We start from the raw sequence: 12838 nt of genomic DNA, 5'->3' as shown, positions 1-12838 counted from the left end.
CAGTGCCCTATAGGGATAAGGGCCCACTCCACTTGAGGGATGGCCTCTTCCTGGGCATGGTCTAGCGGGATTTCCATTGGTGAGATTTGTGTGGCCGCCGGTTGGTCATCGCTGTGTACCTTTGCTAGATTTTATAATTTGGAGGTCCCTGCCATGCAGGCACTGATTTTGTCTGCTTAATTCTGCCTAATCCCCTTTGTAAGTGGAAAAGGCCATGTTATGTAGTCTCACTATGTGCTTATGCTTACAGGAACCCTCAGTCGAGTGCTCTATGGCTGAGCTTGCAGAGCGGCTTCGTTCTGCACCTGCTTATAGCACGGCGAGATTGGATGCATTCCCCTAGCATCAAAACGCTGACGCAACGGGAGAGACCGTTCGATAGGGAATGCTCCGGTTACTTGCATAACCTTGACTCCCTGAGATAAGGGAATGATAAGGGAACGAGCGTTGCGTAGCTTGCCATGCTATAAGCTGCACACAAATCAATGACTGTCGCTTCAGTCGAAAGATTCTGATGAAATGACGCTCTGAGCCAACTTATATAGCAATCGGCTCCTCCCCTTTTGGCGGGCTAGAGTGCAATTGGTTTGTGCAGCTACACAAATGTGAACAAATTAGGCTTCAGTAACATTGTAAACAGGAGATTCCCCTAGCGTCAAAACACTCTCAGGGAACTGAGGTTACGCAAGTAACCAGAGCATTTTAAAGCACTCCTTTGGGCAAGTGAAATTCAGTTAAATTTCTCTACCTTTTCCTTCTGTTGTCTGCTCCCATTAGAGGTCATCACAACGGATCATCCTTAGTTGATTTGACACTGGTTTTGCACTTGATGAAATCCAGTGAAATAATTGGCTAAATATTCAGATATCATTGGTTAAATTTGGTTTTTGCAAGAGTGTAGTGTCTGTTGTCTTTTTCATTGACATTTAATTTTTTTGTACGTTGGACTTACACTATGCAAAAAAAATAATTTTTTTTTGCAAAAGAATTCTGGTTTCTTTTAAATAAATAAATAAATAAAAACTAGGTGATATCTGTATGTTAGACATCTGTGTGAAGAGTTTGGGGAAAAAAACTGAGAAAAGCGCATTACTAATTGTAAAATCTAAATAAATAAATAAATACATTCGGATAAAAAGTGAGTGCCAAATTAACCCACAAACAAATGGAAAAAAGTAACTTTTTTCAAGTTTGTTTAAACATTCATTAATGACATTCAGTGAGATTCAGGCATAGTTCTTTGCTTTTTCAGAATTAGCTACTCCATTTGTAGCTCATTCCCACTGAACTTTGATCAAGGAAGAAGGGAGGCATGTTGTTTATGAGAGAATGAGAGATTTGGTTACACTCTAACTCTAAAAGAGAGTGAGATAGACAGAGAGAGAGAGAGAGAGAGAGGAGAGAGAGATAGAGAGAGAGAGATGTCCTGATACCTTGAGCAGCTTTAGCATTGTGATTGGTTTATTCTGTGAAGCCTGGCCCCAGTCGGCAGACCCCTGAGTCACTAACTAAAGCAAGAGGCTGAGATTCTGTGTGTGAATGAGAAACAACACCAAGTTACCTGTGGAAAACTTTAGAACTGAGGAGGTAAGCATGCTGCTGGATATGTTCCTCATCCTTCATCTTCATGTGCTAGTCATAGCATCTTCATCCTCCACTGAGGAAGATGGGAGCAGTGAGAGAGATGCCGAACACAGTAAAGGTGAGCAGATCTGCCTCAGACCATCCATCAGTGTAACTGTGTGCTGCTACGAGTACAATTCTGCTGCTCCAAGTGTACGTTTCTTTGTTTTCCTGGTTTTCTCCAACTTTGTTGCAAAGTTCTCCAGCCTTTATTTAAGTGTTAGGGAAGTAAAAACATTTTTGGAAGCGCAAAAACATGCATGTCAATGAAAAGGTTCACATTTTATATTTAAATAATTTAAAGTTTAGTGAAATATTCATAGTCAAATTCAACACAGACAAGACCATACAAATGAAAACTTTAGTAAAAAGAAAAAGTAGTAGCAATGATTATTGAGCATTATTAGAACAACTAATTAACAAGATAAAGATTGTTTTCTCCTGCTGGATAATAGAAGTGACTCTTTCAGCAGAGCTCTGACTGTTGACTTTGGGTGGTTACTGGCTTTTATCCATATGTACTGCTCTCTGATTTTAACACAACAGGTGCATTCTGGGACATAGACTAATATACATATAAAATTTTATCTGCATGAGTAATAATCAGCTCAACCGCAGCATAAGCATATAATCTGTTATATGCTGTTATATATTTTCTTTACAAGATTTGATGTCATTTGTATCTGGAAATCTTTACTGCCAGTGGTCAAGGCGTTTATTTACTATGGTATGTTGCTGTAGTTAATGTTTGATATAGCTTATTGTGAAATAGCTCATAAAACAAGATATCACTGATAAAAAGTGAATGAAAATTAAATGAAATTGTTCCTTCTTCCATGATCACTTTAATAAGTCTGCAAAAAAATAAATTCCTCCATAAAAACAAAGAGAATTTGCAGTAATTGGAGATAACCTCCAGGAAAGACATAAAAGTAGCGTTTCTTGTTGTGAGTCAATGTGACACGTTCATCAAATATTCCTGGATGGCGGTACCCATGAGCTGTTTGTGGTTTTCTGAGGTTGGAGAGTGTTTGGTCTACGTGCCACTCGGAGTGTACCAGCATCTCCAGCTCACCATTCACATGATGTCACTGGTTCCCATAAAGACACACACACACACACTCACTCAAACACACTCACTCACACACACACACACACACATACACACACACACACACACACACACTCACTCAAACACACTCACTCACACACACACACACACTCACTCACTCACTCACTCTCTCACACACACACACACACACACACACATCCTCATTCTGACGAAAACCTCATCGATTCTAAAAATCAAAAATAAGTTGGATATGTTTGTGTTTTATCCTGCATAATACTGCAAAAGTGTCAAATAAAGCTAATACGGTGTGATTTGACTGGCTCACTGTTTAAAACTGCTGGATAATCTCTATGTGTAAGTAAATATGATCATGAGAAAGAATGTCCAGTCACATGAATGAAATCTCCTCCATCTTACCTCTGCGTCAGTGTTTCAGTATGCCACCTGAAAATAATTAACTTTTAATATAATTAATGAAAAATCACAAATACAAAGTCAGATTTCCAAAAAGCAATATGTTACAGTTTTTAAAGCACTGCTGCAACTTGCTTCAACAACTAGAGTTAGAGGCAAAGTAGTCTGAATTATATCTCTGACAAAATGTTTCAAAATGAATGACCATTATACATTACATTGTATTATGTACATTATAGCAGCATGTCAGTATATTACAGTAATATCTGGTATTATTTTTAGTTCTCATAACATGGGCAATTAAGAAATGTTATGCAAAGTGAGAGTGTTGTTCTGAATATCAGCATCATGCATGGTGTCAGGTTATTTTTCTTGGCGTTGTGCATTAAAATTGTGGATTAGCCATTACTTAACGCTTATTGTTGTTTTACATGCTGCACCAATACTTGCATTATACAATTAAAGTATCATGATCTGATGAACAATCTTTCATATTAATGACCAGTTAAATGTGGCCAGGAATGTCTTTTCCTAGACTCCAGCACTGAAAAAAAATGGTGTCTGTCGATACAATATTCACTCAGAAATTGCTAATAAATTTCACAACGAATTGCAAAGAAACAGCAACACACTGAATTAAACGTGAAATTCTTCAGTGGAAACACTGAAATTGTATTTTCTTGTAAAAGGTACTCCAATAATCTTTGTTTTAATTGCAACTTTGAAAAAAACTTTTTACAGTTTTGACACCTCTGTAATTGGCCGCAAGTGTGTCTGGTGTGGCCTTTTCTTGCTGCAGCCTGACCTTTGAATTCTTGTGTTTTCTACGTAGCAGCTTCACCAGCTAACACAGTCACTTTAGCATTAGCGCTGATGTAAGTGAGCAGTGAAGCGTCTGTCCTGAAGCACATAATGCTCACATTCACGGAGCTGGATGAAGGAGGGATTGTGTGAGTGTGCTGATGTGTGTGAATAAGGAAAAGATACTGTCTTCTCAATCCAGCTCATTCACTCACAATGACCAAACCTGTTCTCACAGTTTGTTCATCTACCTGTGCCTGGGTTGCTCTAAATGTGTTGGTCCCATAAATGTACAAGAACATTATAGCAGCATGTCAGTATATTAGGGTAATATCTGGTATTATTTTTAGTTCTCATAACATCATATATACAATAAAAGTTTGTTGAAGTTAGACTAGATTAGAGGTCCAAACAGCAAAGTTCATAGTCTTAGGTAGGGTTAGACTTAGTAGGATGGAGCCTTATTTTACAAACAGTAGCAAAAGAACTCTAATTCATCAAATTGTTTCTAAGACAATGAATACTTGATCTATATTTTCTGTACACGTTAACATATTTATGGATATTCTGACGATATCTGTGCACAATCAGCTTGTAACACTCCAAAGAGAAAGGAAAACTTGAAATCGCATCATATGACCCCTTTAAAACTACTTCTAATCACTTTAACTCTGCGACCATTTTGTCTAGGAAGTTGAAATTTAGCATTTATGTTTGTTTTACATATTTAATATATTTCACATATTTGACATGCAGGGTGTATATACACTGTTGTGTAAGTATGGTGTCTACAAGGTAGTGGTATAATGAAGGAAATAACATAGATGTTTTGTACATACACTCTGCTGTAGTGTTGTACTCTTGTATGTGTATGTGGTGTAGTTGAGATACCTGTATTGTTTTCTCCCTCAGATTAATTGCTTCTGCTTTTATTATTGACAATTGAAGCCACTTTGGATATAAACATCTGCTTAGTGAATGAATATATGTACTATATTAGCACTGTAGTGTTTTAAATGTTATATAATTACAAGTTTAAATTACTTTTGTAATCATGTTGGGTTTGACCCTAACACCACAACTCTACCATGAACTATTTTCAACTATATTCATGAAAAATATTAGAAAAAAATTATTCTTGTCATATAAGCAAATAGCCCAAAAAAGACTATTACCCAAATGACAGATATATATGAACCAAAGCCCCATTTTTATGAGCCAAGTTTCGATTCCTTTCTTCCCTGACTAACCAGTCTCTTTCCATTCTTTACAGGTTCTTCTCATCAGCACCACTGGGGTTACCATGGTAAATATATACATATACTATAACAATGACTTAACTTAGAGTTTTACATACAGTTTTGTATCTAACTCACACTTAGTAGTGGATCATAGCAGACATGTCTAGCACAGTATTAACTGTAGTTACTTTCATAGTGTGACGTGAGGGGCGGGCCCAAGAGCCGTGGGAACGGAGCGAGGCCGGTGGAGTAAATGCTAATGCACGACACCTGTGCCACTCACCGGTCTTGAGTCCCACGGAGGAGCTCCGGAAGGATAAAAGGAGAGAGAATCCAGGCCTGGTCCTCTTTCGTCCAACACTGTCGTCACTTTTATGCTTCCGGAGCTCCTCCGTGGGACTCGAGACCGGCATTAGCATTTACTCCACCGGCCTCGCTCCGTTCCCACGGCTCTCGGCCCCACCCCTCTCGTCACACATAGTAATAGTCAAGTCAAGTCACCTTTATTTGTATAGCGCTTTATACAATACTGATTGTGTCAAAGCAGCTTTACAGTGTCAAACAGGAAAATAGTTTGTCAATGATGCAAGAGGACAATAACAGAGTCATGTTTCAGATAAAGTCAGTTCATTGATATTTCAGTGATGTCATCATCCAGTTCAGCTCTCTTCCAATAATGTCTGTGCAATCATTCAAGCATCCCCAACTAAGCAAGCCAGAGGCGACAGTGGCAAGAAACCAAAACGCCATCGGTGACAGAAATGGAGAAAAAACCTCTAGAGAAACCAGGCTCAGTCGGGGGCCAGTTCTCCTCTGAACAGACGAAACCAGCTTGGTGTGGTTTAATTCCAGGCTGCAACACAAGTCAGATTGTGCAGAGGACTCGTCTGGTTCCCGTGGTCTTGTGCCGATGGTCGTTGAGGTGATGAGGTCTTCGGTCTGCCTCCCGAACAACGCTAGGTAGATTGTTCCAGAGTTTGGGCGCTAAATAGGAAAAGGATCTGCCACCCGCAGCTGATTTTGATATTCTAGATATTATCAAATGGCCAGAGTTTTGAGATTGCAGTGGACGTGAAGGACTGTAATGTAATATGAGCTCACTCAAGTACTGAGGAGCGAAACCATTCAGGGCTTTATAAGTAATTAGTGTCACAGTTTGAACCTTGTTTTCCGTGTTTTCTGTGTTCTCATGCCTTGTTTCAGTACTTTGACCTAGTTTCTTTCTCCTCTTGATTATGTTAGTCAGTTCACCTGTATTTACTTAGTCCCTCATTTGCGTTTGTAAAAAGTTTCCACGTTCTGTTCCTTCAGTTGCCAGTTATTGTTTAATGTTATGTATGCTGCTTGTGTTTCCCTGTGTGTTTTTGGATCTCCCTCTTCTCCTTGGATTATTATTAAATGCTACTTGAATCATCTCTGTCTCCGTATGCCTATTTCCCACAAGAGCCTGACAATTAGCAAGATTTTAAAATGTATACGATGTTCAATAGGGAACCAGTGCAGAGTTGACAGAACAGGGCTAATATGGTTGTACTTCCTGGTTCTAGTAAAAACTGCTGCATTTTGGACCAGCTGGAGTTTGTTTATTAATACTGCAATATAATACTATGAGTGAAGGGAATCATGATTTATATGATTTTTGGCATTTATTTAATTAGATAAGAAAATAGATTAGAGAACATTTTTTTGTATATTTTACATGATAACAATGTAATCAGACTCACAGATTACAATTCATTTTAATATCAAATCAGGTCAACATGGAATCATGCTAGTAGTAAGTGACATTTACATGCACTTCCTAAAAATAAATAAACAGTAGAACTGAATAATGAAACAGTGTTATAACATACCGATCCCAGAAGGAGAGAGACGTGGTACAACACACCAATGTAAAACTCTGTAAAATCAGTTTTTGAACGAATCAGTTGAGATGCACAACACCTAAAAAATATCTTAAAAATAAACAAATACAAGAGAAAACAATATATACAAACTTCTTAAAAAACTTTTTTTACTCTGCATGACTTTATTGCTTTATTGCGTCTTTATGACGTCAGTATCAGATCTTGTGAAACACAGTATAAGCCTTGTGTCCTTTGACAATCTGTGTTTCCAAATGAACGTCTCAAAGTCTCAAAGCCCTTCAATTGCTTATGTGAGCATTTAACCAAGGTGTGGAACTTGCACACTGATGTTTTACTGTTCGCTGCTCACTATAAACGTTACAGGTGCTCATTTGCTCCGTCACACAAGAGACTAAATTACCATTTAGAATAAAACAAAGTAAAAAAGACGCCAATATTCTTAGCAATTCATGCAATGCAACAGTGTCCTGAAGCTTTATCGGTAACACTTTATAACATAAATAATCATGCACTAATACCTAAATTAATATTAATTTAATATGAACTAATGATGAGTTAATGCAGGTGTTAATTAAGAACTAAACTTAAAGGGTTAGTTCACCCAAAAATGAAAATTAGCCCATAAATTACTCACCCTCAAGTCATCTAAAGAAGAATGTTGGAGGATTTCGATATAAGCCATGAGGAGACTGGTTTTCCTTTGCTAAAGTAAGGAAACTTTTCTTCCTTTGAGCCTGTAAACAAACATTGGTTTTCATGAGACTCACATGCGCATGCGCAACGCTGAACTCATACGTCATCCGCCCGGACGACTGTTGGCGCAAGCTAGATTAAAGTGATTATTACGTTTGGAATATGGATATTTTTCTTACAAAAACGCATCGATTCGCTACAGGAGGACTTTGTTCACCTTCACCCCCCGGAGCTGTGTGAGACACTTTTTTTTATGGATGGGCTCTTTTTATTTCACTTCTTTTGGACTGATGCATGCAACACCCGCTGACTGCAATGAAACAGCTTGATAGATCATAGACAATTTTTTATATAACTCCGACTGGATTCGTCTGAAAGAAGAAAGTCATATACACCTAGGATGACTTGAGGGTGAGTAATTTATGGGCTAATTTTCATTTTTGGGTGAACTAACCCTTTAACGGAGACATGAGTCATATAAATTCATGTGTGAATAACAACCACTTTGACTACATGTTTGTTAGTTAATGTATTAATTAACACTTTGGTGTGCATTTTCAAATGAATTAACATGTATTAGTACAGGATTATTCATGTACTGTTATTGTAAAGTGTTTCTTCTTTATCTATTGCTAGAGCTTTTTTATGTTTAGTTTAATACATTTTAATAGTATTTAATACATTATTTAATAGTATAGTATCAGGCTCTGTAAAATGGCCTTGGATTTTAGAAAAGCACTATACAAATAAAACGTTACGTAAAAATGTCATCAGTTAACTAAACTGATATGGTCAAGGCTGTTGTATGTTAATGATTTTCTTTGTCTCGTTCAGATCAGGACGCGTGGTTATCTGCGTTTGAACACTGTAGTGGAAAAGCTCAGTCTCCAATCAACATAGACACTCATAAGGTTTTCTATGAGCCCAAACTCCCTCCCATTAAACTGGAGGGTTTTGATCTCACTGGCTCACCCGCTCTTACCCTCATCAACAACGGACACACATGTGAGTCAAGCTCTTTCACACCAAACACAAGGTGTTACACAGAATCACATCCACACCGGAGCATCACATTTCTGAAATGATAAACAGGGACATTTTTAGCTCGGCTGTCAGTATGTCCAATGTTATTATTTGTGAAATAAAAAACAAGGACAATTCCAGTTTTGTGTATTTTGACAGTCATAGGGGAGACCATTGTCAGGTCTGATTTTTTGTTAATCTCCTGTGGAACAAACATTAAGATAATAAAACAGTATGTTATACTGTATGTATGTTATAATTCTTTTGGCAACACTTTATTTTATGCTAATATTTTTACTTTATCAGCATGCATATTACTAGCATATTGGTTGTATATTAGTACTCATAAAGCACATAGTAATGCCTTATTCTGCATGACCATATTGTAGATCCCTTAATCCACCCCATATCTAAACTTAACCACAACCATACTAACTATTAATAAGCAGACAAATGGGAGTTTATTGAGGCAAAAGTCGTAGTTAATAGTTAGTTAATAGTCAGAATTGGTCCCCAAACTAAAGTGTGACCTTCTTTCATGCTGCTGTTTTTCAACAAACAAGACGTTAATATTGAGTAATCTAAATTTCATACACAATATTACCAGCTATTTTGTGTCTTTTTGCTTCACCAAAAATTATTGTTTAAAATTAAGTCAAAGCAGAATCAATCATTGTATCTTGGAGCAATAGCGGTGTTTTATTTCTGAATAAATACCTTTTTGAACGAATCAGTTGAGTCAATGATTCAATGACTTACTCATAGAGGCAGCCATATGTCTCATTCCTATATGAATCAGTCTATTTGATCAAATTCATTGAGTAAATGATTCAGTCAAAACAAATTCATGCATACAGAAATCCAGTTTTATACTTTAACTGATAAAAGGACCAAAAATTAAGTTTATGGACTGATTGTTTTTGTTGCTGACTTAAATGACAGTACATTACCTTACCTTACTTTAATTTAAGGAATAGGTCATTCAGAAATGCATGTATTTTCTGTTCTTGCGTCAGTGCAGCTGAGTCTGCCGAGCAGCATGCGTATCATGAGGGGATTCGATCATGTTTACGTCGCAGCCCAGCTTCACTTCCACTGGGGAACTAAAGAGATCCCTGGTTCAGAGCACATCATAGATCATGTCCATTTCCCTGCTGAGGTGAGCTGAGATAAAGAAACACACGGTTTAATGGTCTCTCTAAAGACATACAGCCTTTTATGAAAAATTACGATTACGTTTTACCATTTAGAGATCATGTTACTGGCCCAGTCTTTCTGGGACATGAGTGAACTGCATAATGTGTGACATATTGCATAAACACATGCTACAACAATTTCCTCATTCCTCAGATCCACGTGGTTCATTATAACTCCAAATATGCAGATCTCATTGAGGCTGGTAGTAAAGCTGATGGATTGGCAGTGTTAGGAGGATTCATAGGTGTAAGTAGTTTAACTAAAACCTTCTGGCTGCAGTAAAAGAATGCGGTTTGGTCAGTCCCAATAAAGTCCTTGCAATACATTTCAACAGATCGGCCTCCATGACAATGACAACTATGAGAAGATCCTGTCTGCGTTAACAGACATCAGCATAGAGGGTAAGAAACTAATAAACGTAAAGCATAAAGCATAGATGATTATCATCCAACCTGATCTAATGGTCTTATTTTCAGAGTCAGACACTGAGATTCCTGGTTTTAATGTGCGCCATCTACTGCCAGACAGCTTGGACAGGTTTTATAGGTACAGCGGGTCCCTCACGACCCCTCCGTGCTTTCAGACGGTCAGCTGGACTGTGTTCAACGACTCAATCAGAGTCTCAAGAAGACAGGTCAGACTATTCTCACAAGAGAGCATCAGGTCATTTATAGCACTCGCTGATCTAAATCAGTCTTGTTTTTCTTTCATTAGCTTGCAGCCTTGGAGGACACATTGAAAACTGAACACAACAAGCTTTTGTCCAAAAACTTCAGAGCGCCACAACTTCTGCATGGGAGAAAAGTGCTGGCATCTTTCCACACAGAATCCAGTACAGGAAGTATGCACAATCTATAATAGGCCTTTTAGCTCTTTTATAGATTTTGTTGCAATCTACAGTGGCCCCAAGATTGTGTTTGGAATCGTATTTATGAAAATGTCTGAATATCATAATTTTACTAGAAACCCCAAAAAAGTTACATGATCAAATTAAGCATACGTTGCACTGTAATTATTGTGTACATACACATGATTTTGCATAGCTCTTGGTGGATTGGGTTTTTGAGGTGAAGGGTAGAGCTGGGGTATGCTCAATAGTGTAATTATTTTGTAATTTATATATAAGTACTTTAAATATTGTCAGTACAATGTAACATGTATATACAATATATGTAAGTAGTTAACGACATTTGATATAAAGTGGCTTCATATCAACCGTTTTATTTTTTTGAAACCAACAAACATTTGGTTTAATATTTTGTATTTAAAACAATAGAAATCGCTTGAAGTTCATATTCAGTTATCATTTCAACTGCACTGACACACTCGGATGACAGCAACATTTGAGCTGAATACAGCAGAAATATAATTTGTTTCATTTCTTGTTTATTTCCATCTGTACTGTACAATCCATATATTAGTGTAAGTATATTTGGTAACACTTTACTTGAAGGGGTGTGCATGAGACTGACATGGCACCTTCATAATCATGACATGACACATGTCATGAATATGAAGGTTTTTTATGCATGTTTATGACAACTGTCATTAAGTGTCATTCGCTCAGTTATGTCATTTTTAATGCAAATATGACATTATTTGACCTAACCCTAACCTAACCCTACCTCTACCTTACCCCCAACCATAGCCCATAACAAAGACATCTCAAACAATGTCACCCTACCCTCACCCCTAACCATAGCCCATAACAACGACATCTCAAACAATGTCATCTTTGCATAAAAAATTACATAACTGAGCGAATGACACTTAATGACAGTTGTCATAAACATGCATAAAAAACCTTCATATTCATGACATGTGTCATGTCATGATTATGAAGGTGTCATGTCAGTCTTATGCACACCCCTTCAAGTAAAGTGTAACCGTATATTTTGTGTTGTGTTTTACAGAAGCCAGAGAAGCTCCAGCACCTGAAACACAAGACAACAAAATAATGGAATCTAGTGGTAGGAATCTTTCATTTACTGTACTGTATATCTACAGCAGGATATAACTTGAAACACAGTTCATATCAGAGGACGCTGGCCTGTGTGATGCTGTCTGTTTTATGGTGCTAACAGCGTTTGATTTGATCATTTAGCACGAGGAGGAAAAGTAAACGTTACAATAAAAGTAATGTTACTGAATTACTTTTTAAGCCTAAAATGGTCACATACAATATACAAGAAAGAAATTACAAAATTAAAATAGTTCCAGAAGTAAATCCTTACGTTTAGCATGTGACATGATGATATATGAACTTGCTTTTAATGCACTGAAGCTCTCTGTCTGTCATAGTAACATGAACATCACTGCGTTTTAAAAGTCCTTTTTCCCCCACAGGACACATTCTGGCGATTATCTTTGGGGTTCTGTTTGCCGTCACGTTGCTGGTCTTTTCCATGTACACTTATCGACAGCAGAAAAACTACTCAAAGTACGTTCATATCCATCTCTGATTCATCACCACTTTGACTTAAGTCAGTATTTGTAAACTTTTAATACTCGCTGCTTTTTAGAAAGCAGTCACACAGTACAAAAGACTAAACATGTTTCTCTGTCTCTTTTTCTGTCCAGGTTAAAAAAAGACTCCAAGCTAAATGTTGTCTATAAACCAGCTGCCATTGAAAAAGACATGGATCAAACCACTGTTACTGTAACATAAACCACATATTTATTCAGAAACTTGTTTTGTCTTGTTTGCAAAGAGTCTTCAGAGTGAGATTTGGGAATGAATCGATTATAAATTGCTGCATTCTGAAATGTTGTGTCCAGTGTTGGGAAGGTTACTTTGGAAATATAATAGGTTACAGATTACAAGTTACCCTATTTAAAATGTAATAAGTAGTTTCTAGTTAACTATTTCAATTATTTTATTAAAGTAATGTAACTGATTACATTTG

General features: G+C 37.2%; 1 protein-coding gene across 1 annotated transcript; it reads left to right on the top strand.

The window, feature by feature from the left end:
• Positions 1-1508: 1508 nt before the first annotated feature.
• Positions 1509-12754, top strand: LOC107737123 (carbonic anhydrase 14-like). Its single transcript, XM_016548564.1, has 11 exons — positions 1509-1702; positions 5184-5216; positions 8547-8717; positions 9752-9894; positions 10086-10178; positions 10267-10333; positions 10409-10566; positions 10647-10773; positions 11846-11902; positions 12279-12372; positions 12513-12754. The coding sequence occupies exons 1-11, from the start codon at positions 1540-1542 to the stop codon at positions 12598-12600; spliced, it is 1194 nt and encodes a 397-aa protein (XP_016404050.1). The 5' UTR covers positions 1509-1539; the 3' UTR covers positions 12601-12754.
• Positions 12755-12838: the final 84 nt, after the last annotated feature.

The sequence above is a fragment of the Sinocyclocheilus rhinocerous genome, unplaced genomic scaffold (assembly GCF_001515625.1).
Source record: "Sinocyclocheilus rhinocerous isolate Xijiao unplaced genomic scaffold, SAMN03320098_v1.1 scaffold2386, whole genome shotgun sequence".
Lineage (NCBI taxonomy): Eukaryota > Metazoa > Chordata > Actinopteri > Cypriniformes > Cyprinidae > Sinocyclocheilus > Sinocyclocheilus rhinocerous.
Note: the sequence above shows the minus strand (reverse complement) of the source record. Positions and strands in the feature narration are given on the sequence as shown.